The 25,126-nt window shown below is 36.9% G+C and overlaps 1 protein-coding gene across 1 annotated transcript in view; it reads right to left on the bottom strand.

Moving 5' to 3' along the window:
• LOC132548602 (phosphofurin acidic cluster sorting protein 2-like) overlaps positions 1-24,727 on the bottom strand; it is a 64,961-nt gene extending 40,234 nt beyond the window's left edge. Inside the window, exons 1-7 of the mRNA XM_060212469.1 lie at positions 24,621-24,727; positions 17,439-17,526; positions 13,890-13,979; positions 5,988-6,113; positions 5,554-5,710; positions 3,886-4,052; positions 1,087-1,149 (exon numbers count right to left, since the gene is read on the bottom strand). Of these exons, the coding sequence (XP_060068452.1) occupies positions 1,087-1,149; positions 3,886-4,052; positions 5,554-5,710; positions 5,988-6,113; positions 13,890-13,979; positions 17,439-17,526; positions 24,621-24,727 (798 nt within the window). The remainder of the gene's footprint in view (positions 1-1,086; positions 1,150-3,885; positions 4,053-5,553; positions 5,711-5,987; positions 6,114-13,889; positions 13,980-17,438; positions 17,527-24,620) is intronic.
• Positions 24,728-25,126: the final 399 nt, after the last annotated feature.

Genomic DNA, 25,126 nt, shown 5'->3' with positions numbered 1-25,126 from the left:
AGATGGTTTCTAATAAGCGCCCCACTTAATTGCAATTTTTTAAGCGCTCTGGGTGCTTATTGGATCGAATACGGTAAATTTGCAGTATCTGACTGTTGTCGCATCTGATTAGAACACCCCCACAAGTAAAGTAACTATCATAGATAGCGTGTTATATAAAAAGAAATGGATGACCAGGTTCTGGAGAGAGTGATGTCACAGAATGTTTAGACTACATTAAATGAAAGCAACTAAAAGTTATGCTCTGACCATGGAATTTTAGCAAAGAGCACTAACACTGTAATTGTGGGGATCGCAGGTCCTGAATTCAGTACACTGTACATCCACTTAGTATGACCAATGAGTACATTAAATTTCATGATCCTCCATTAACTGTGCAAAGTTATGCTCCAGACACGAAAGGACGAACGGACAAAAAGCAGCAACTATAGATGTTCCCCCAAATAATTTTAAGGAAGCATACTAACATAAAATAATACCTTCAGTCACCACAGAGACACATATAGTCTATATAGAACAACTAACAATTATTTGTGTTAGTTTTTTATCAGCATTCTGTAATGAGGTTCCAGACCTTTATTTCTGTCTCTGTTTCTCTCTTTCTTTCTCTCTCTCTTTCTATCTCTCTCTTTCCTTCTCTCTAGATTCTATCTATTCTATGAAACTGTGGCCTGTGTGATCCAGCCCTAATGACAACTTTATTTTTCAGGGAATGATAGGGGACACGGACACAGAAGTGGATCTAAATTTGTATTTTAACTGTCCATCACAGTGACCTCCAGCTGTGGATTTTCACACATGTCATTTGATTATGATCTCGCTAGTGTTGGGGTTGAAACATCCAGGTTAAAACACAGGCCATACTTAATCCCCTACAATCCGGGTGACAGTATACACGATCGATGATCGTGTACAACAACACCGGACAAGTACTGTAGACCCTTCTTTGGGATTAGAATTAAACGGACTATTTTGCTGTATGAACATTCAAACAACATGGGGTAAAGGAGGTTGGAGTATGTGATGAATTACATTGTCAGTGAAGATAATGTGTTTCTTTTAAAGTGAAATTCCTGTATTACTTACATCCTCTGATGCTTTGAACTTCTTCAGCAATGCAATAAATCTCTGTTTTATGTTTCTCTGTAGCTGAAACCAAAAAATTAAAGGTTATGAGCATCAGCTTAGATGTAAAAATGTATATCGTTATTTAATACATAAACATAACTGGCTAAACTTCATACATCCCAACATTTGCCTTGATTTACATGTACCTGTGGAACTCAAACAAATCTACTCTTGGGTCTTTATGCCAAGCCTTTAAGTCAAGAGATGTGTGGAGCTTGTCACTGAGCTCACATACAGGTTGGTAAAGCTTATTACCAAACATCTTTTACCGATTCAATGTCTTTGTTACACTTCCACTTCAATTTCCTCAAAGGGACAATTATATATAGGGCATAGTATGAGTTTTACATAGCTGGCAAAAACTCACATAGGGGTCTTAATATACCAAACAACAAAAGTGCAGAAATCTGTAACATTTTCTTTCAGTAAAAACCACAGGCCAATTCATTTCCTATTCAAAAAGGAATATGATGCCTCAAGAACCAAATCCGGCCATTTTCTTTATGGTAGCTTCTAGCACTTAATTGTGAGATTAAATCATACAGGACAGGAGTAACACTATGGCAATTACACCAAAAGTTAATAGTGAGCATGTCCGCTATCCCCTGCCACTACAGCTATACAGCATTGCCTCATGGTTCTGATCAGATTTCTGATTTTAACAATGGTAACCCTTTCTTGACGAAGAGAGTGTAAGAGTTCTGCAATGAAATTAACATGGTGACGCTGTCTAATACCGTGTCCAAGATGTCCAGTAATGCTATGTAATTAGTGGTTCTTGGACTGTTACCAGATCAGTCTTTCCTCTCCATGTGATCCCTCCCCGCACCACCACACTACCAGCTCCACACTGATTGTGCTGGATAATATCACCATAGTTATATCTCTCGTGACGTCGTCTGCATACACACCTCCCTTCAACAACATACTGGACATTGAAGCGCAACTCAGTTAAATGACTTTGTTCCATTGGTGTTGCAGCCCAACTTAAGACAACTTGACCGATGGTGTTGTGTCAATGGAACACTGGTTACTGGATGTCTACCATGTAAACTCACCGCGAAGAGATGATTCCACACAGTTTGACAAGAAACACTAAGTCTTGTAGCTCTGTGAAGTCTATCAGCAATTTTTGGCACAGAAAGGGAACTTTGAAGTCTTGACTTTGTTACAAGAAAACAGTCCTCTGTGCCATTGTTTTTCTAGGTTGTCCAGATGGAAGGACAGTCAGAAACATATCTGGTCGTCTCATTCAGGATATTGTTGAAGGATGAACATGGTAGTGAAAAGCAACATCTCTAATGTACCTACCAGCATCAAACATACCTATTATCAACTGACACAGGTTTTCTGACAAGCCTGGCATCGACCCATTTGACATTTAGGTGAACTTTCAAAGGGCATTTACCTACATGTGTCAAAGTTATGTGCAATCATGCATAAAGTACTACATGCCAGAAATGACAGAATGTTCATGTATATGATCCTGGTGTGCTATTTCATCAAACTTTATGATTTACAGTACACTACTGCACACTGATCCTACATCATAAAAATACAAACAAAAATATATTTGATATAATAACATCATTGAATAGAAAAAGATGCTAAAGTATTTTGCTGAGTATATTTTGTGCTATTTCCAAATGTACATTTTGAATTTAACCATATTCTTGTGTTTTTGAAATAACAAATATCGTGTTCACAAATAGGATTGACTGTGGTCTCTGTATAGAGTTGTCTATTATAAATAACCAGGTTGAACTAATTAATCCATACCCAAATAAGGTCATTACCAGTTAAAATGATATTTCCCTATACTAAGCTACAGACTAAAATTACTGTGGAATTCGTTTAGAAACCCAAAAGTTCTCTATAATCTTCTCTGTACTTTGAATCCCTTCTATCTATAAAGTCCGGTTATTCCTTCCAATACAAGACTTGTGACCTCAAGAAATCAATCTTACAGTCCTTTGATGTAATGCTCTACTGGTTATATGTTTAATTACAAAGCAAAGAAATCTATCTGTCATTTTTTTCAATTGTTTTTAGCTTAATTAAACCTATCTTTGTATTTTATATATAAACTTTATTTATTTTACAACAATATTGCAAAACAAGTTATGTCAACTTATATTGATCACTCTTGTTGGCCTGGATGTAAGCGCGAGGGGTCTTATTGTGGGAGGAAACCAGAGTACCCGGGAAAAACCCATGTGGTCGGGTAGGTGACCCCTTACATTTTCACATCCGTTCCAGGAATCAAACCCCGGTCAGCTAGGTGAAAGGCGAATACGTTACCACTGCGCCACCCGACCACCCATCTTTGTATTGAAGTCATACGTTAGAAGTTAATCTATGAACTGGAATCCAACATAATAAATGGTTACATGTTGAGAGCATGTACCTAAACCCCTCCACATTTTCAGCTACATCATACTGAATCCTTTCAAACACAACAAAATATACAAATTGCCTTCAATCCTGTTTCCTGGATACAGACTTCACATCCTCAGAATATAAACTCTGAATACGCTTTTCTCAAACCTCATCAAGCCACTTTGACAAAATACCAAGATTAAGGGTGCTACAAAGTATTTAAGTGTTTACAGATCATTGTAAGTGATTTTTCCTTAAATGTTGAATTTCTCCATAAATCTATCCCTAATTCCTCCTAGCATGTGACCTCTTTCAAACCATCCTCCTCCATTGTGATTGCTAAATGTGATTTACATTTGAAATGTGATCTAAACTTACTCGTCCACGAGGCACAGGTCGTATATTACCCCGACTAACTTTCCTAGGCCGAGTACGTCCATCATCCTCCATCAGTGTGTTATCACAATCACTGAAACCATCATTTGACCACTCTTCATGGTCTGGGTAATCATCATCGCTGTCGTTATCAACATCAGGAGAACGATCTGTCAAAAAGAACAACAGTGGCATCAAAAGAACAGACATCAACAGAGACATCAACAGTGACAACACAGACATTTATAGTGACAACACAGACATCTATAGTGACAACACAGACATCAATAGTGACAACACAGACATCAATAGTGACAACACAGACATCAAGTGACAACACAGACATCAACAGTGAAAAGATTGACATCAAAAGTGGCAACTCAGACATCACTAGTGACAACACTGACATCAAAAGTGACAACACTGACATCAAAAGTGACAACACCAACATCAACAGTGAAAAGATTGCCATCAAAAGTGACAACACAGACATCAATAGTGACAACACAGGCATCAATAGTGGCAACACAGACATCAACAGTGAAAAGATTGACATCAATATTGGCAACTCAGACATCAATAGTGACAACACAGGCATCAATAGTGACAACACAGACATCAATAGTGACAACACTGACATCAAAAGTGACAACACTGACATCAACAGATTGAAAAGATTGCCATCAATAGTGACAACACAGACATCAATAGTGACAACACAGACATCAATAGTGACAACACAGACATCAATAGTGACAACACAGACATCAACAGTGAGAACTCAGACATCAATACTGAGAACTCAGACATCAATAGTGAGAACATAGACATCAATAGTGCGAACTCAGACATCAATAGTGAGAACTCAGACATCAACAGTGACAACAAAGATATCAACAGTGAAAAGATTGACATCAATAGTGGCAACTCAGACATCAATATTGACAACACAGGCATCAATAGTGGCAACTCAGACATCAATAGTGACAACACTGATATCAATAGTGATAACACTGACATCAATCATAACAACACAGACATCAACAGTGACGCCATAGACATCAATAGTGGCAACTCAGACATCAATAGTGACAACACTGACATCAATAGTGACAACCAGACATCAATAGTGACAACACTGACATCAATAGTGACAACACAGACATTAATAGTGACAACACACACATCAAAAGTGACAACACTGAAATCAACAGTGACAACACAGACATCAATAGCAACAACAAAGACATCAAAAGTGATAACACTGACATCAATCGTTACAATACAGACATCAACAGTGATGCCATAGACATCATTAGTGACAAAACTGACATCAAAACTTTGAACTCAGACATCAACAGTGACAACAAAGACATCATTAGTGACAACACAGACATCAGCAGTGACAACATAGACATCAACAAATTAACAATGACAACATAGACATCAATAGTGACTACAGAGACATTAACAATGACAACATAGACATCAAAAGAATACGACATCAACAGTATAACACAGACATTTATAGTGGCAACGCAGACATCAATAGTGACAACACTGACATCATCAACAAATTAACTGTGACAAAGTAGATCAATATTGAGAACACAGACATCAACAGTGACAAAAATGTCCTCATTGTCCGACTGAAGGTGACTGACCCCTTACCAACATCAGATGAAATGGCTTTTCTCTGGTCACTCTCTACATGGTCCACCGGTTGACTTGACACTGTCACCATTGTCAATTTGGCCACTAGCACTGTACTGTTGTCTTTGGTATCGCTGAATAGGTTAAGATCCTTATCTATTGATCTCTGTAGAACCTACAAACAAAATAACATGTAAACCAATCATATCACATTAAAAAAACAGGCTTACATGTGTTCAGCCAATTGTTTACAACCTAAAACAAAAACAAAAATGGCAGATTTTGGCTTTTTGTTCTTTACTTTTAAATGTCAATGGTAAAAACCATGCTTGTCTTTCAGTATATGATGTAACATATGGACAAGAACGAGGGATACACTGATTATGAACAACAGACACAGCAATGACGACCTTAGACATCAAAGACTGATGACCTTGAATTTGTTTCCTTACCTGTCCCATATTAATCTGACCCACAGCCAATGTCTTGTAGCCTAGGATGGTTTTATTTTTATACTTTTTCCGTCTCTGTAACATTACATGGAGTTTGTTTCCATCTCGCTTCAGAAAATGTGGATACTGAAAACCAATGAGTTAGATCTTAATAAGAATTCTCTTCTCATTATAACACATGTAATCAAAACACTGCTATTTAGAAAATTGCAATATGTGGTGTGACACAGTGTCCTTTTTTAAGATATTTACGGCTATTGGTTACAGGTGTATTCATGACTTTTAAGACTGTCCTGGTAGGTATTGGCTGACCAAAGTCATCAACCAAAATTAATCAGTAGCTGAAATGGTGTTAATCAAATTTCAGTTCAACATTCCCATCCAACACTGAAAATGAGCAAAAACAGAGAATTTCTTTAAATTTTTAAAGTTCATGGGCCATAACTCTGGAAATATTCATTGACAAGAACCAGGTAAAAATCTAACCTCCAATTTTCCATTATACAACAATATACCAGATTTCAAATCAAAATGTTAATAAGTAGATAGGTACTCCAAATTAGAGTGTATACCAGCTGAAACGTGGTCTCTTAAGAATATTTCTCAAGCATCCCCATGTCAATCTTTCTTTTGTTAATATTTTGCTCTCATAACATCCATTTTGAGTTTGGTTTGCCATTTTGTTTATGTCAGTATTTTCTTGTTGTTTTTATATCAACACAATTTTCCAGAGACGGAAGTATTCTCCCATGAATACAGGCACTTACACATCTTTAGCTACCTTCATTATCAATTTCGACATTTTTCTGGAATTGTTTAAAAAAAAAAGAAAACGAAACATGATATAATTACCTCATTTTTTTTAACCAATTACACTCAGGCTGTACAAATCAATGTATTGATCACTATTCATCATTCGATATGAAAACAATCAATAGTAATTCTTTGACTGCATGATGACTAAGATTTTATCCAACGATATTTTCAGCTTGGAAACGTCATGGAAAAGTCTAATCGGAATCCAATTCGTGTCGTGTTACACTATCAGTAACACAATACATGACGGAAAGATCATTACTCATATTAAATGTCATGATCACCAGCCTGATGCAATTGGTAGGAATCACAACCCTGGTGGCAAGCTTTGATTACAATTTGTAAAATGAATGAAGCAAAAATAAGCACATTCAAACAGAATGCTCTGACTGGAAATGAATTCAACTGAGCCAAAAATACATAAGCCATCAGCAGACTGGCTCAACAAGTGAGTCAATGAAAGATGGTTCATGAGCTGAGTGACATAAACTCATCTTATACTAACTTCTCTATCAGCTGAGTGACATAGACTCATCTTATACTAACTTCTCTATCAGCTGAGTGACATAAACTCGTCTTATACTAACAACTCCATCAGCTAAGTGACATAGATTCACCTTATACTAACTTCTCTATCAGCTGAGTGACATACACTCATCTTATACTAACAACTCCATCAGCTGAGTGACATAAACTCATCTTATACTAACTTCTCTATCAGCTGAGTGACATAGACTCATCTTATACTAACAACTCCATCAGCTGAGTGACATAAACTCATCTTATACTAACTTCTCTATCAGCTGAGTGACATAGACTCATCTTATACTAACTTCTCTATCAGCTGAGTGACATAAACTCGTCTTATACTAACTTCTCTATCAGCTGAGTGACATAAACTCATCTTATACTAACTACTCCATCAGCTGAGTGACATAAACTCGTCTTATACTAACTTCTCTATCAGCTGAGTGACATAGATTCACCTTATACTAACAACTCCATCAGCTGAGTGACATAAACTCATCTTATACTAACTTCTCTATCAGCTGAGTGACATACACTCATCTTACACTAATTTCTCTATCAGCTGAGTGACATAGATTCACCTTATACTAACTTCTCTATCAGCTGAGTGACATAAACTCATCTTATACTAACTTCTCTATCAGCTAAGTGACATAGATTCACCTTATACTAATTTCTCTATCAGCTGAGTGACATAAACTCATCTTACACTAATTTCTCTATCAGCTGAGTGACATAAACTCATCTTACACTAATTTCTCTATCAGCTGAGTGACATAGACTGTTTTCTTATACTAATTTCTTTTTATATTGCAGCTAAATGAAAGGCAAAATCTTAAAAACTTTAAAAATTACTCATCTATCAGGCAGTTAAAATGACCTAAATTTACTTGTCCAGTTTCTAATTTTCCCAGATATATCACAAATGAAATTCTTAAAGAGCCGGACCCACTTCTCGACCGATATTATTTTATATAAAAAAAAAATCATGATTTTCTATTTTTCTTGGGTAGCAAAAGTTCTGACTAACCCTGTAATACCGCAATTTTAAAGTAAATCACCACCAATCTAACGTAATAAATAGTTTTAAAAAAGAATTTGCTAATTCATGATTATGCGGGAAGTCCTGCCCTCTGACGCATGAGCAAAGAACTGTAAATAAATCGGCCGTCTTCCAACATGGCAGAAAGAGTGTGAGGGAAGTGGGGAAGAAAACATGTTTTGAAGGCCTCTTTGCAATTAATCATTTTTTCTCGTAATCTGCACGTTTTCGTGTCATATCTAAGCATTGAAAGATGTGATCAATACATACATTAGATGATTTCCATACAGGATATATAGAGTATTGATTGCATTTATCGGTAAAATCTCCTTACAAGCGATGTCACATGGACGTACTACTCACCTCTTCCTCCATTTTTTTGGGGGTTCTGACCACATCTGAACATATCATGTGACTTTTCCTCATCAATATTCCTATCCTGGTGTTGATTAATGAGACTAATTCGGGCACCGATATCTGCGGTACCCTTTCAATTTCAAGTTCGAAACTTTATACAAATCTTTACTTATATATTATCTATTAATATACAACAACATTTTCAGTCAATAAAATATGAAAAAATATCTATAACAGAGTGGGTCTGGCTCTTTAACTTGTTTTCTTTCACTTTAAGTAATTATGAAAAGTTTTCAATCCACAGAGTTAATATTGATGAAAAATAATTCTGCTAACTCTATACTTCATTTTTAACATTGGCTGTCATCACTCAACTTCTTCTACTTCTTTTTAATCACTGTCTACCCTGATCAGTATCTGACAATGCTGAAATCATTAGGTTTCCACTATCTTGCGTTGATTGGAAACTTATGATTTTGCATTGATATGTAATCAAAGTTTATGAATTATAAATATCAAGTGTGACAGGTTTTCAGATCATTACATTTCAGTGTATATATTTTTTTTCCAAACTGCAACAAACTTGCTCTCTATTTGATCAGTGTGGTTTTTGTCTTGCTTGCCACATTTAAAAAAAAAAAAAAAAAGCTATTGGGTTAAATTAAAACCCATAAGTCAATTTCAAGGATACACAAGAATTTCAAATATGCTACAGAGCACAAAAGCTTCAGCATAGAAGCTTAGACTATACACACTATGTATTGATTTTTATCAGTTTTGTCTCATCTGCAATAGCACAGTGTGTGACTTGTCTCAAGATGGAACTGAACCCATGTCTTACTTACCTGCTCATACAATGTACCTAGTCTTGTGTTTAGGCTGACCCCCAAATAACCTTGGCACTAAGGAGAAACACTTACCAACATATATATACTGTCTTTAGAAAATATAGGTTACTGATAATTAGTGTTAGAAGATCAAACCCATCCCCATTCCCATTTCTACATTGACTATACAACTGACTACTGATGTTAGCTGGTACAGAGTCATCCTGTTATCTCTCAATATCTGTACAATAACTCGACTAATGACCACTGAAAGAGTTCTGTTTGTGAGGCCATCATATAACTAGGCAGTAATAGACACATCTGATGCATAAAATCATTTGTCAAGACAAGGTGAGAAGCTTATAATAGTCATGATATACGGACACAATATTCTTCCTCATTGCAAAACCCTAACTTGTGATTTCCTTAGATAAAAGAAATATGGAATATAACTCCTCTGTTTCCTTTATTCCGGATTTTCTACCTTTTTAACCACAATGAGTTAAGCATCATTGTGTGGAACGATACTGATGATCCCACACTTGTGCTGGTGTTTATCAGTAAACTGTGTTGCTGCACTGATGCAGGTAGACAAACATGAATCAGAAGTAGCCAAACATTTGTTGAATATGAATCTGAACTATTGTAAGACTCCCACAATGGGTACCTGTACATTGTTGGCTCAGTTATAACTATTCTCACAGGGTTATGATCACACAAGGCTTGGTGATCACACTGCAGACTGGGTTATGATCACACTAGGTTTGGTGATCACACTGCAGACTGGGTTATGATCACACTAGGCTTGGTGATCACACTGCAGACTGGGTTATGATCACACTAGGTTTGGTGATCACACTGCAGACTGGGTTATGATCACACTAGGCTTGGTGATCACACTGCAGACTGGGTTATCATCACACTTCGGTTATGATCACACTGTAGACTGGGTTATCATCACACTAGGCTTGGTGATCACACTGCAGACTGGGTTATGATCACACTTGGCTGGGTTATCACACTGCAGACAGGGTTATGATCACACTTGGGTTATGATCACACTGCAGACAGGGTTATGATTACACTTGGGTTATGATCACACTGCAGACAGGGTTATGATCACACTGCAGACAGGGTTATGATCACACTTGGGTTATGATCACACTGCAGACAGGGTTATGATCACACTTGGGTTATGATCACACTGCAGACAGGGTTATGATCACACTTGGGTTATGATCACACTGCAGACAGGGTTATGATCACACTTGGGTTATGATCACACTGCAGACAGGGTTATGATCACACTTGGGTTATGATCACACTGCAGACAGGGTTACACTGATCACACTTTATGGGTTATGATCACACTGCAGACAGGGTTATGATCACACTTGGGTTATGATCACACTGCAGACAGGGTTATGATCACACTTGGGTTATGATCACACTGCAGACAGGGTTATGATCACACTTGGGTTATGATCACACTGTATACAGGGTTATGATCACACTTGGGTTATGATCACACTGTATACAGGGTTATGAATACACTTGGCTTGGTGATCACACTGCAGACAGGGTTATGAATACACTTGGGTTGGTGATCACACTGCAGACTGGGTTATGATCACACTAGGCTTGGTGATCACACTGCAGACAGGGTTATGAATACACTTGGGTTGGTGATCACACTGCAGACAGGGTTATGATCACACTAGGCTTGGTGATCACACTGCAGACAGGGTTATGATCACACTAGGCTTGGTGATCACACTGCAGACAGGGTTATGAATACACTTGGGTTGGTGATCACACTGCAGACAGGGTTATGATCACACTAGGCTTGGTGATCACACTGCAGACAGGGTTATGATCACACTTGGGTTATGATCACACTGCAGACTGGGTTATGATCACACTTTGGTTATGATCACACTTGGGTTGTGATCACACTGCAGACAGGGTTATGATCACACTAGGGTTGGTGATCACACTGCAGACAGGGTTATGATCACACTTGGGTTGTGATCACACTGCAGACAGGGTTATGATCATGATGACACTTTATGCTTGGTAAGCAGTGTTGGATGAGTGATCACACTTGTCAGCTGGTTTGACATTGTTATATATGACAATGCTGTTGGCAATACTGACATTTTGATTTAATTTGATCAAATGGTGGCATGCTGAATTTGATCTCAAATCTGAGTTTTATTCAAATGTTCCTAATAACAAATAATAATAACCAAATATCACAATTTAGCTGGATGAAGGCATCCATCTTATTTACTTCAACAATAAATTATCATGTGCTAAAGTTTCAGGAAGATCTAGATCCCCTCTGTGGTTTGATGGAAAAACTAAACATAGTGGTGGCCATCTTAATCTGATGACTATGATCCTGACCAGTAATCATTGTTTGGTTTGTTGGACTTTATTAATCTAATTATTGGCATAAAACATATTTTAGTACACAAGTGATTGCAACCAAAGGACTTGTTTATAGCATTAATACTAACTTTCAGAATAGTGATACACTAATTTCTACCATCTTATGTCAAGTTGTTGTAATTGCAGCTCATAAAAAAGTTAGAAATCCTAAATCAGCATTTCAGATGCTAAATAAATCTAGGTCTTGGAAATAAATGAAAACTCATGAGTGCTCACAACAAACACATGACAATGAAGAACTCTAAACAATAAATAGTGAAATCCTATTGACTTCATTAAATCTTCAGTCTCATGGTTTTCATATGGGAAATATATGTCACTTTTCTACACAGCCAAATCTCAGTAATTAATCTGAATGCCAAATAACACAGTCGTATGAATTAAAGTAAAAATACATTAACTCAATCCTTTTCTTGCCAATACCTCGCCATATTTCACTTCAAACAACCAAAAGATCCTACTCTGTGTGAAACACCCTGAAGACTAGGATTAAGCTGTCTTAGTCATGATCAATGACTCAATTTCAAGCCTTATCACCATGGAGCACTGCTATTAAGGTGCAAGTATATTTTCCTGGAACAACATAAATAGTTTAACAAGTGTTACTGTTGGGTGACTAAATATATCAGGAGAGCCTCAAAGTGATACAGGGACCAGGACTACACCATATAAGTCTCTAAACAGCCTCACTAAACATTTAGTGACACACTGAGACTACACCATGTAAGTCTCTAAACAGCCTCACTAAGCATTTAGTGACACACAAAGACTACACCATATAAGTCTCTAAACAGCCTCAATAAACATTTAGTGACACACCGAGACTACACCATGTAAGTCTCTAAACAGCCTCAATAAACATTTAGTGACACACCAAGACTACACCATGTAAGTCTCTAAACAGCCTCAATAAACATTTAGTGACACACCAAGACTACACCATGTAAGTCTCTAAACAGCCTCAATAAACATTTAGTGACACACAAAGACTACACCATATAAGTCTCTAAACAGCCTCACTAAGCATTTAGTGACACACAAAGACTACACCATATAAGTCTCTAGATTGTCACAAAGTATTGGTGATACTGGGACTACACTATATAAGTCTCTAGATTATCTCAAAGTTTTGTTGATACAGGCACTACACCATACAAGTCTTTTAACAGCCTCAATAAACATTCAGTGACACACCAAGACTACACCATGTAAGTCTCTAGTTTGCCTCAAAGTATTGGTGATACTGGGACTACACCATAAGTCTCTAGATTGTCTCAAAGTATTGGTGATACTGGGACGACACCATATAAGTCTCTAGATTGTCTCAATACACATTTAGTGACACACCGAGACTACACCATGTAAGTCTCTAGATTGTCACAAAGTATTGGTGATACTGGGACTACACCATGTAAGTCTCTAGATTGTCTCAAGGTATTTGTGATACATTTAGTGACACACTACACCATATAAGTCTCTAGATTGTCTCAAAGTATTGGTGATACTGGGACGACACCATATAAGTCTCTAGATTGTCTCAAAGTATTGGTGATACTGGGACGACACCATATAAGTCTCTAGATTGTCTCAAAGTATTGGTGATACTGGGACTACACTATATAAGTCTCTAGATTGTCTCAAGGTATTTGTGATACTGGGACTACACTATATAAGTCTCTAGATTGTCTCAAAGTATTGGTGATACTGGGACAGCCTAAAAGTAAGTTATTTTAGTGGCTTTAAATACATTATTGAAGTCTGAAATGGTATAAGCGTTTACAATGTACGTTCTTCTTTATATTACAATTATCATTACAACCTGAAGTTTATTTGAAGAGATCAGCTTAGATCCAAACACAATATCATTTTGGACTTTACCTGTAGAGAAAAGGCTAAATCTAATTCCACATCCAGAAGACCTGATGATGGCATACTTATTTCGTTGGAGCGAAGTGTTCTCTTGGAGTTCTGAAAAAACAAAAACAGGAAAAATAAAATCATCGTTTTATGACACAGAATTAAGGTAAACAATTATTAATGATGATATTTTCTTTATATATGTAATTGATTACTTTGAGATTAGACTGAATGTTTATCCAGTCTCCCATTGGTTAATAACAAGGTTCATACAATATGTGAATTACGTTTCAGATATGGACTGGGGAAAGCAGCTTGGAATTTATGTGAATGAAGACTCCGTCATTTTCCTTACATGCCATGGGGCCATATTATGTATTCATCATGTGATAATGAGAACAGTTAACGAAAGGGTCTCTTATTATGATTTCGAAGTTGCAGAAACTTTGGTACATGGAATTAATATAACTAACTAGATGTATTCACATAAGATTTTAATGACAGTATAATATGTATTGCACTGGTACTATGAAGTGCTATAAAAAGGTTAAAACATGAAACAAACTTTATTCCTGAATTTATTCTGAATTTAAAGCTTTCTATGCTTATTTAGAAACTGTTAAGATGTTTTGTCTGATTTGTCCCTGATTTAGTTAGGGAAAACAGCTTTTTAGCTGTAAAACAAGGCCAAATCTATCTCTGTCACTGACATACAAGCACCCTGCAAGTATTTATATCTGAATATGTAAGTTAACATATTGCACCATACAAGCTATATACTCAATTGAAAGCTCTGACATCACATCTTATTTTATATATAAAAGTATACTTTACTCTTGACGACTAATTCAATGTGTTACTCATACCATGTGTATCTCGTTTTATTCAGTACCTACACATATGTATTGTTTACTCTCACTGAATGTTTTCACATAAAACTGGCAGGACACTCCTCAGACTAAACCTAATATATGCACATCTTAGGGAAAATCTCCCCAAACCTCTGTGCAACATGACAACATTGATTTAGTTTGTCTCTCTATGTTTAACCTATAGCCTGTCTGGACTCATTTACCCTTTCAAACTTTCCCAAACATTTCCCCAACTTAATTGTGTGGTAGATGTGGGTGACAGTGCTACAATAACATGGAGCCAGCTACAGATTTGTAAACAAGACATGACAGAGACTGGGGTGTATTGATCCTGTTGCTCTTCCTGTCATCTCTGTGCTACAATGTACATAACACGAGGACAAAAACAGGATAAGAATGTTACGTATGGGCAGAATAGCTCTATCAAACACTTCCTAATGAGCCGAAATTCTAACAGCAGTCATGTGGAACACTGAAGGAAGGTCCCTAACTGATAGTTAGTCCTTGATATAGGAATCCAAAGATCATATTGTGTGTCAAGAGAAGTGATATGTAGTTATCTTACAACTACACAGAAATTTCACCAATATCATTTCACATTTGTCCAAATAACACATTTTAAGTAGAATCCACTTATCATCACTTCCTATTTATATATATTAACGAGGTGAAGTAGACTCTGCTTGTTTTTACTTCCTTTTCAGTTTGTTGAAAGACAAATTTGCTTGTTTATTTCTATAGGACATGCATACTGAAAAAACTAAGATTTTTTCCAGGGAATCAATTTTTTGCTATTTTTTAAGATAAAAAATCATATCATACCATGGAAAGTAGAAACATGGAGGTCGATTGTTAAATGATGAAAGCATGAATGTATTTCATGGCTTCCATGAAAAATTAATCCCTTTTTGTGAAAAGCTTTTGCGTAAAAAAAAACCCCATAAAACCCTTTTTATAGAAGTTAACAATTAGTAATTGATACCACCCACCTAGCACAGCTCATGTGATCAAATTAAAACCATTCTATGTTCCGTACATAAACTGCAGAAGTTTCCAAATGCCTACATTTTCAGAAGCTCTGAAAGCCTATACTTTGCTGCTTTTTAACATTTAAAGCCATCATAAGAGACATCATGAAGGATGTTGTTCACATCTTCCCTAGACATAACATTACAGATATAAGAGGGTCAACTTTGGCCCCAGAGACAAAATGAAGGATGTTGTTCACATCTTCCCTAGACATAACATTACAGGTATGAGAGGGTCAACTTTGGCCCCAGAGACAACATGAAGGATGTTGTTCACATCTTCCCTAGACATAACATTACAGGTATAAGAGGGTCAACTTTGGCCCCAGAGACATCATGAAGGATGTTGTTCACATCTTCCCTAGACATAACATTACAGGTATAAGAGGGTCAACTTTGGCCCCAGAGACAACATGAAGGATGTTGTTCACATCTTCCCTAGGTATGAAGAGGTATAAGAGGGTCAACTTTGGCCCCAGAGACAACATGAAGGATGTTGTTCACATCTTCCCTAGACATAACATTACAGGTATGAGAGGGTCATGAAGGATGTTGTTCACATGTAACATTACAGGTATAAGAGGGTCAACTTTGGCCCCAGAGACAACATGAAGGATGTTGTTCACATCTTCCCTAGACATAACATTACAGGTATAAGAGGGTCAACTTTGGCCCCAGAGACAACATGAAGGATGTTGTTCACATCTTCCCTAGACATAACATTACAGGATGTTGTTCACATCTTCCCTAGACATAACATTACAGGTATAAGAGGGTCAACTTTGGCCCCAGAGACAACATGAAGGATGTTGTTCACATCTTCTTAACATTACAGGTATAAGAGGGTCAACTTTGGCCCCAGAGACAACATGAAGGATGTTGTTCACATCTTCCCTAGACATAACATTACAGGTATAAGAGGGTCAAGTTTGACCCTTGGAGAAGCTGATGAATGTATTTTTGTCCTGGTGTGACACCAGACTCCTTAGCATAAACTTGGGAACTCTAGAGAAATTTTCAAACATAACAGGATGCAGTGTATTTAAATATAAACTTAAATCATGACAGGAGCATTTTGGTTACTCATGAAAGAAAAAAGTTTAAGCTGGACAAACTGACTCTACAACATCAGTTCACTTGTCCTCTGGGCAGGTAAGCTAAAAATGGAATACATGAACTTTCTATATATTACTTGATGTTGCCATGACATTTGTAGAGAGCCTCAAGACATATTACACACACATTGCTGAAATCCATTATTACAGCTTTGCTACTATAGCTTGTGCTGTGCAATTGTTACTGCTATGCTCAGTAGTACACATATCTTCAGTCACACAACAGGTTTTTTTTCCCTGCTTTCCACTCAGTATCAGTGAACATGCACCTGTGTCTAAAGGCCTCTACATCAAGAATCATACAACACAATTCTACAAGAACACCTGTGTAAATTTTACTTGTTGAAAACATTTTCTAACTATATCTAGGAATAAGATAACACAGGACTATCACAATAAAAAAGTGGTTTTTTTTTTCTTTGTACAGATTAAATATACTGCAAGACTATTTTTTGGTAGTACATACATTATATAAGTCTTGCAATATTGCAAATTCCATTTGTGCTATTATCAATAAATCTTCAGAGTTTTTATCGTTATGATCAGAAGTCTTACCTGCATTTTGACAGCGATAATTAATGAATGGTTTTCATTTTCCAGTGGCTTTAACACGATCAGACGGTTTAGTGTGAGGGAGCACAATCTGAAAAGACAACAGGTTACATGGTACACATACAATGCATTTCATGAAATCATATTAAATAAAAGTGTGAAGGACACTCATAAATGCTGTGTATGATGTGTTTATCGAAATAAAGGAAGATTTTATCAGGGGGGGGGATATTTTAATTTAAAATCTATTCAAATATACAGCAACTCTTACTTTAAATATATTACTATATAACACAAACAGCTTCTTGACTAAACCTGATAATGGGCTTAAGTTATATTTGCCTTTGCACCAGTGTCATTTATAAATCCAATAGAAAGACAGTTTCTATTTTGATGCTATATTTATTGACAAACAGAAGAAACACAACCTCCAATATTTTCATTACTTTATTCCCACTATCATCATTAATTATACAACCATTCGAGGATGCACATCTAAGCTATTGGACAACACAGTGAATTAAGATTAATCCATTAATACTTTAACAAGGCCAAGGCAAATGAGGTGGTTGACATCAAAATTTTTCGACTTCAAACATGAGTATGACCCCTGTTAGCATTTGCTGTTGCTCGATTTCTGTGATGCATAGAATTTTATGCACAGTCTATTTGTACCACAGGGATGTTCTTGCACTCACCAAGAAGTACCTGGCACAGAGCAGGAGGAGTCTAATAGACCTGGATGTATTTGAATGTGTCAACCTAACATGTTCCATATAAGCATTTTGATGAGAGATTGGCACTATATGGCGGCCAAGGTAACTTATTTACATTGTTTTGACAGAAATATCCTATTGTATGTCACGCCACAAGAAAGTTGAGCATTGTCTTGTTGGAAAATTACCTTGTGTTGGTGGATAAATAAGCACCACGACAGGTTACAGAACAGTGTCAATATATCATTTAGCTGTCAAACTGTGCCTTCAATAACAGCTAAGTGGGTTCCGCAGCCACTACAGATCTTGCCCCACAACATTACACTACCACCACCACCAAACCTGTCACATTTAACCATGAAGTTATTGGCATAGCATTTACCAAGATGTTAAAAAACATATTGGCAATACAGGATAAGTTTTGACTCATCAAAGAAGAGTTCCTGGCACATCATTACACCGGAAATACATTTAGATGCTTTTGTGGGACCCATTTGATTTTGATACAATGTTGCTGATCATTAAGGGGCATTCCCACTTAAATGTGACTTGGCTTCATGATGTGGGAGATGAGAGGCCTTAGCACAGTATCTCGGCTGATGTTTCGATTCTGTGCCCCTGACTTCTTCATTTGCAATATTTTGTGTACTTGTACAAGTGCTACAACCTCATGAAACAATCCTGAGGAGGCAGCATAACTCTCAATTGGCCTGTCTGAGGTTGGTCAGCAGTGTACCAATCAGTCTAAGAGACAGAATGTTGTGCTTTAGTTGACGTTCAGAACTCTTGCTACAGCATCTTCTTTCACTCTGTCTATAGTATATCTCCCTTCCTTCTGTCTATAATATCTATCTCCCTGTCTATAATATCTATCTTCCCTCTGTCTATAATATCTATCTCCACTCCCTCTGTCTATAATATCTATCTTCCCTCCCTCTGTCTATAATATCTATCTCCCTTCCCTCTGTCTATAATATCTATCTCCCTTCCCTCTGTCTATAATATCTATCTTCCCTCCCTCTGTCTATAATATCTATCTCCCTTCCCTCTGTCTATAATATCTATCTCCCTGTCTATAATATCTATCTTCCCTCCCTCTCCCTTACCTCTGTCTATAATATCTATCTCCCTGTCTATAATATCTATCTTCTCTCCCACTGTCAATAAAATCTATCTCTCTTCCCTCTGTCTATAATATCTATCTTCTCTCCCACTGTCAATAAAATCTATCTCTCTTCCCTCTGTCTATAATATCTATCTCCCTTCCCTCTGTCTATAATATCTATCTCCCTTCCCTCTGTCTATAATATTTACCTCCCTTCCCTCTGTCTATCATATTTACCTTCTTTTACTCTGTCTATAGTAGATCTTCCTTTGCTCTGTTGATATTCATCTTCCTTCCCTCTGTTTATAATATTAATCATCATTCTGTCTGTCTATGATAAACATCTTTTTCTGACTGTCAATAACACTGTATGTATATACATGTATTGTCTTTATTGAGTACATAATTACCCCAGTATAACCTGGATTGAAAGGGTTCTGATCTTACATTGATCCATCAACCCAGAATTTATTACACCATACAATGTCAAATATCCATAACTGTACCAAATAACTTAACTATCATTCTCTGTAAATTAGAAGAAAGCCAATGTCCCTTGGTGCAGATACAACAAAAGGATGAGCTATGTTCATGTTGAGTAAAGACAGACTTTAGAAACACTGGAGCCTGTGCCATTCTACTGATGATGAAATGAAGGCCCACAGAGGTCAAGTCAATTGGAAACATATACAAGGTTTGTTTACACAACATCTATCTACACTGCACACAAATATCTACAGTGTATCTACTCATTATCCTGAGTAAACAACTGGTTTTCTGACCTCAACCAAAAATCTGAAAATCACATGTCTTGAAATTTTGATAAATTAACCTAATTGACCTGTGAAAAGAAGATCATGCAGTACTGTATACAGTGTAAATTACAAAATGTGGATTTTCATAATCTTCCCTCCTATTCATATATTCAAAGCTATTCCTTAATGGAAGAGTAAGTAAAGATTATCAGCTCTGAAAAAAAATTGTGCTTTATCTTAATGATATTGTGACATGACTGGAGATTATCCCATTGTCATGTAAATGAACAAAGATTGGCATAGAGGATGGGTATGGTGTGTAGTCATGTCCTCTAATCCTTGTTGAGGTCAGGTCTGAAAGCAATTATGTAAATTACCACTTTACAACACATTGAAACAAGCGTGAGTACAACATTCTGATGTTGTAGAGTGGAAATTGAGGGAGTGATCTCTATGTGGGCCAGGATGCCAAACGCAAGAGGAATATCTGTGGTATTCTTACACCCATTTACAGAGTGGACTTTCTGTCTCTCCAACATACAAAGGTGGACAATCTGTAAGAATAGTGAGGTAGATCTTTCACCAGATTTGTCTGTTGTTATTTTGTCCTTAGGTGCTACCAACATCCCCTGAATGGTATTGTGGGGCTTGGTGAGTACCATCACTGCCACTTGGTGGATTTTTCTCTTTATTAGCTCTGATATTCCTCATATGTATGGAGGAGTAGTGTGTCCATTGGCTGGTTGGCAGCCACTTGCTGGTTATGTGGCTTTGGTCCAGCTGCCAGCAAGATCCAAAGACCAGTTACTATAGCCAAGACACACTGAGGACTTTCTTAAGGTGGTACTCATGAATGTTTGGCCTTATCTGTGGAACATATGAAGTTGACCCTGTGGGTTAAAGTACTGAATTACATACAGTTTGTGTTTCAGAGGTTGATGGCTGTCGTATTGAAGGCATAGGTCTGTTTTGGGTGGGTTTACCAATAGACAGTGAATTCAAGGGATTCGTTTTCACACAGAATTGTATGGCTGGGTGACAGTTCTTTTAATGATCCATGAAATTATCTACCACATTCATCAGATTGAAAGCCAGTTTATTATCAATATATCCACCTTAAATATCTCTAAAAGCTCAATTCTTTGGAGTGTTCCATGACAAGGTTGGCTATGATCAGACAGATCAAGGAGAGTCACACCAGTTTGTGGTGAAAGTTACCAATCACAATGAAGACATACATCCATAAGATCTGTGATATGTTGGAAGGATAACACTGTTAGCTGGATGAGTGTAGGATCATCCCAAGTCTCTGTCAGATGACATGCGAGCTCATCTGGGACACTGGTAAACAGGACTGTCACATCCTCAGGTCTCAGCACAGTTAGTACTGTTACAGTGGGTCTCTTCCCAGTTCAGTACTATCAAAGGGAATAAAACTTTAGAGAGGAACTAAGCTTTGTTATATGTGATAGAATCTCAAGATGACACTATGGTTCTGAGGGGCAGGAGTACTTCTGTAACCCTAGGATGTTGGTGGATGTAGGATATATGCACCTATACTGGGTGACTGTCAGAATCCATTAATGGTGTTTAAGGGCTCTCAGAAGTTGTACTGGTGTAGTGATATGTCTATCAGTAAGATCCCTCTTGTGACACTTAACCAAACTCTTATCACTCAGGAGTTCTTTGCTCTCCTCTAGGTATATGGACTTAAGCATCATAAGAGTTGCTCATCTTTTGTCTGCTGGCAATATTAGGATTTCCATGTCTTCTTTGTGTGATGCCAGGACACATTCATCTCTTGATATCTAGGATTTTGGTGTTATCTTTATCTGTACTTTGAATTTGGCACGATCATAAATAGGATTGAAGAACAAGAAATCCCAAAGGGATCTTGGCACCCACCATAGTCAGTGTTCCCACTCACTTTTCAAACTGGGGGTATTCATACCCCCACCTTCCAAAAACTGGAGGTATGAAGTTAAAAAGTGGGGGTATGATTGATGTTATAGGTATATAGGGTCAAATTCCATGTTTCTTTTCAGTTCATATTAGTTAATGTGTTCTTTATGGAATATGAGGATGAGTATGTCCTCCTTGGCCAGCCACAGTGCCGTCTTCAGTTGAGCCTCGAGTATAGGCTGATAATTCTTTTTCAAGCATGTTTTGGCAGCGTTCATGTACACCTTTTGTCGTTTTGTCTGAATCGATAGTAGATGATCTTTTGACTGCTGATGTCGCACAAGCGCTGATCTCTGAAAATTTTTGGTTCCTTTACAAAACGGCGAAAATTTACAGTGCGGCATTTCCTTACATAGGGAACAGAACATACCAGAATCTTCTTTTCTCAGCCAATCGAATTCTGACAGCCATTTCTGTTGAAAAGTTTTTGGATATTGTGCCGATGATGTTTTAGTATGTTTTCTTGTTTCAGACGAGCTGTCTATTTCATCATCATCTCTACTTTTTCGTTTGTTTCTGCTAACAGCAGACGATTCCCAAAAGCTATTGAGTGTCACCTGCGCCATTTTGTGTATACATCTATGCATTCGGGTATCTCGGTTCTAGGCATAATCCGCATAAAGCGGCCCGACACGTTCCGAAGGATTATCATAAGTCTGACGGGTTGAGGGCAAGAATTAGTGATTCATAAATGTGCGTGAATATTACGTATATCTCTGTATTTTCTTACGTGGGAATTTACATTTTAAACGTGAATTACGTACATATGTGCGTGAATGGGAACACTGATAGTTTGATCTTCATTTGTGCTTGAAAAATGTAATCTTTTCCCTCCTTTACTCTACTTTCACTCGATTATATGAAATCTTAAAAACTAATTTAAGATTTAAGATAATCTTTATGTGCCAAATCCAAAATGGTCATCTTTCAGCAATTTTTATTTTTCAAATTAATTGCAAAAATCAAAATGGCACAACTTTGGACCAAAAGAAATCTACACATGATATTTGAGAAAGATCCATCCAGTGCTTCCAAGAAAAAGCAATAATAAACTCATTGTAAAAATCTAAGATGGCTGCATGTCAGCCATTTTATTTTTCTGATCAGTTCTAAAATCATAGGGACAAAGTAGAACATACATATGAAATTTGAGAGAGAGCCATCCAATACTTCTCAAGAAATGGTGATAACAAACTTTTATTAAAAAAGATCAATGATGGCTGCCTGTCTTCTATTCTTCGTTTTCTAATCAGTATTAAAATCAAACAGCCACAGCTAGGGACAAAGGGGAACCTACTTAAGAAATTTTTGAAAGATTTATTCCATACTCCACAAGAAATAACGATAACAAATTAGAAATTTTCAGTGTAAAAATCCAAAATGACCACTTGTTGGCTATCAATGACCTTATAGCCATCAGCCTGAATTTCCTCAAGGTGCTTAAGAACTGCAGTCAAATATATCTTAGCAGACATCATACAGTTACTTTTAAGAAGTGTATTGAATAAACAATTGACTATAATATATGAAACAAGACTTTTCTAGTTCTATTAGAGTATACTTTCTGTCACTTAACCAAGTCGGGTAAAAATGACCGGTACACTATATCCACCCGACATTATTAACATCTGACAGACAGCGGCATGATTATTCTAGGACCATCTGTAAGATTAAAGTGTCATGGTCAGATTGCATGTAGTGTTGGGGACTTGGGGTACCCAAAAATGATACTCATTGGTTATCTTACCATTAATTTTTTTGATGGCCCAGTAGGCAACATAATACTATTGTTTTGTTATCAGACAATCAGACTTTGTTTATAAGCATAGCAGTCATGGCTTCTAGGTTGGTTTTATGTATCTCTAAGGCCTGCACAACTACCATGAAAATTGGCATTCACAAACTTTAGTACCTGAATGTCTGTAGTTTAACAAAAATCTTAAATGCTCATGTGTGGGGTTAATAGAGAATCCTTCCATGAATATACCACAATGCATACATTTAATTTCCAGGAGTCAATTAAGTTATGCACATGTAATTGTGAATATATAAATAACATTGTGCCTTAGGAAAAAGAATCATATAAGATTTACACTTAAGGGAAAGTGATTTCATTAGAAGCTACTGGTAATTCTCATGAAACTCCTCTGTGTCAGAGATAAACTACATGTAATTACTTAAAACAGAAATATTTGGATATTGTACAACCATCGTTACAAATCGACCGTTTTAGTTATTATGTACTTCTGAAATTCTTATGTTTTGAGGACACCGTCTCTCTGTTACGTAATGAAAGTAACCATGCCGCCTCGGGCAGTAGCTGATTGACAGACGATGCACTCATCACTACGATCAAGCATTACACCTGTCAAACGAATCCTAAATTTATAAACACCAGTTCACAAGACGTCTGCAATCGATGGAGTCTTAATAAATATTATGTACATTTTAAATGAAGTCAGCTAAAACAGCTTTAATCAGTATGTACGACGGATATTTCCCAAAATGATGTTTTCTAATCCAAAGATTTCTTTAATCAAGCAAGTTTTTCATATGAATCAGCATCATGCACCCGATGACATTCGCTGTAGCGGAGATATCGAAAAATGGTGCATGCACAACTACCAGAAAAATAAATTATACAGACCTTGGTATACAGTTTGGGGATGTTTTTTCCACTTCCCATGTAGCAAATAATTTCATGGGCATGGATTTAGTCCCCACGGCAGTCGTCTTCCCTACTTTCTCCGCCATTATTCTCTCATTATACACACGACATGCGCAGCACCTAAGTTTTCGGAACCTTTCGGCATTTGACCTATACACCATAGTGCAAAATGTAAACATTGATGAAACAGGTAGAATACAGTTTATACAATTGGGTAATCCATTCTAAAACGCAATTGCCCCGGAAGCAGGATAATGCTATTCACACAGTTTCTTCCGTACTTATTATTTACACGATTTAAGAAAGCAATTATATTAAGGAGGAGTACGACATCAATGCATTGTTTCCTCTATGTATTGAAGAGCTCTTAATCACATACGAAGCCCATAATAAAAAATAACGTATAGAATAAGTAATTGTACAGCGTTTCCTCACACTACCACTGCCATATACGAGTTCTTGTTAGTTCAGCGAATTTAGGATTA

The sequence above is a fragment of the Ylistrum balloti genome, unplaced genomic scaffold (genome assembly GCF_031769215.1).
Source record: "Ylistrum balloti isolate Yb309-2 unplaced genomic scaffold, AGI_CSIRO_Ybal_v1 Utg370018, whole genome shotgun sequence".
NCBI lineage: Eukaryota > Metazoa > Mollusca > Bivalvia > Pectinida > Pectinidae > Ylistrum > Ylistrum balloti.
Note: the sequence above shows the minus strand (reverse complement) of the source record. Positions and strands in the feature narration are given on the sequence as shown.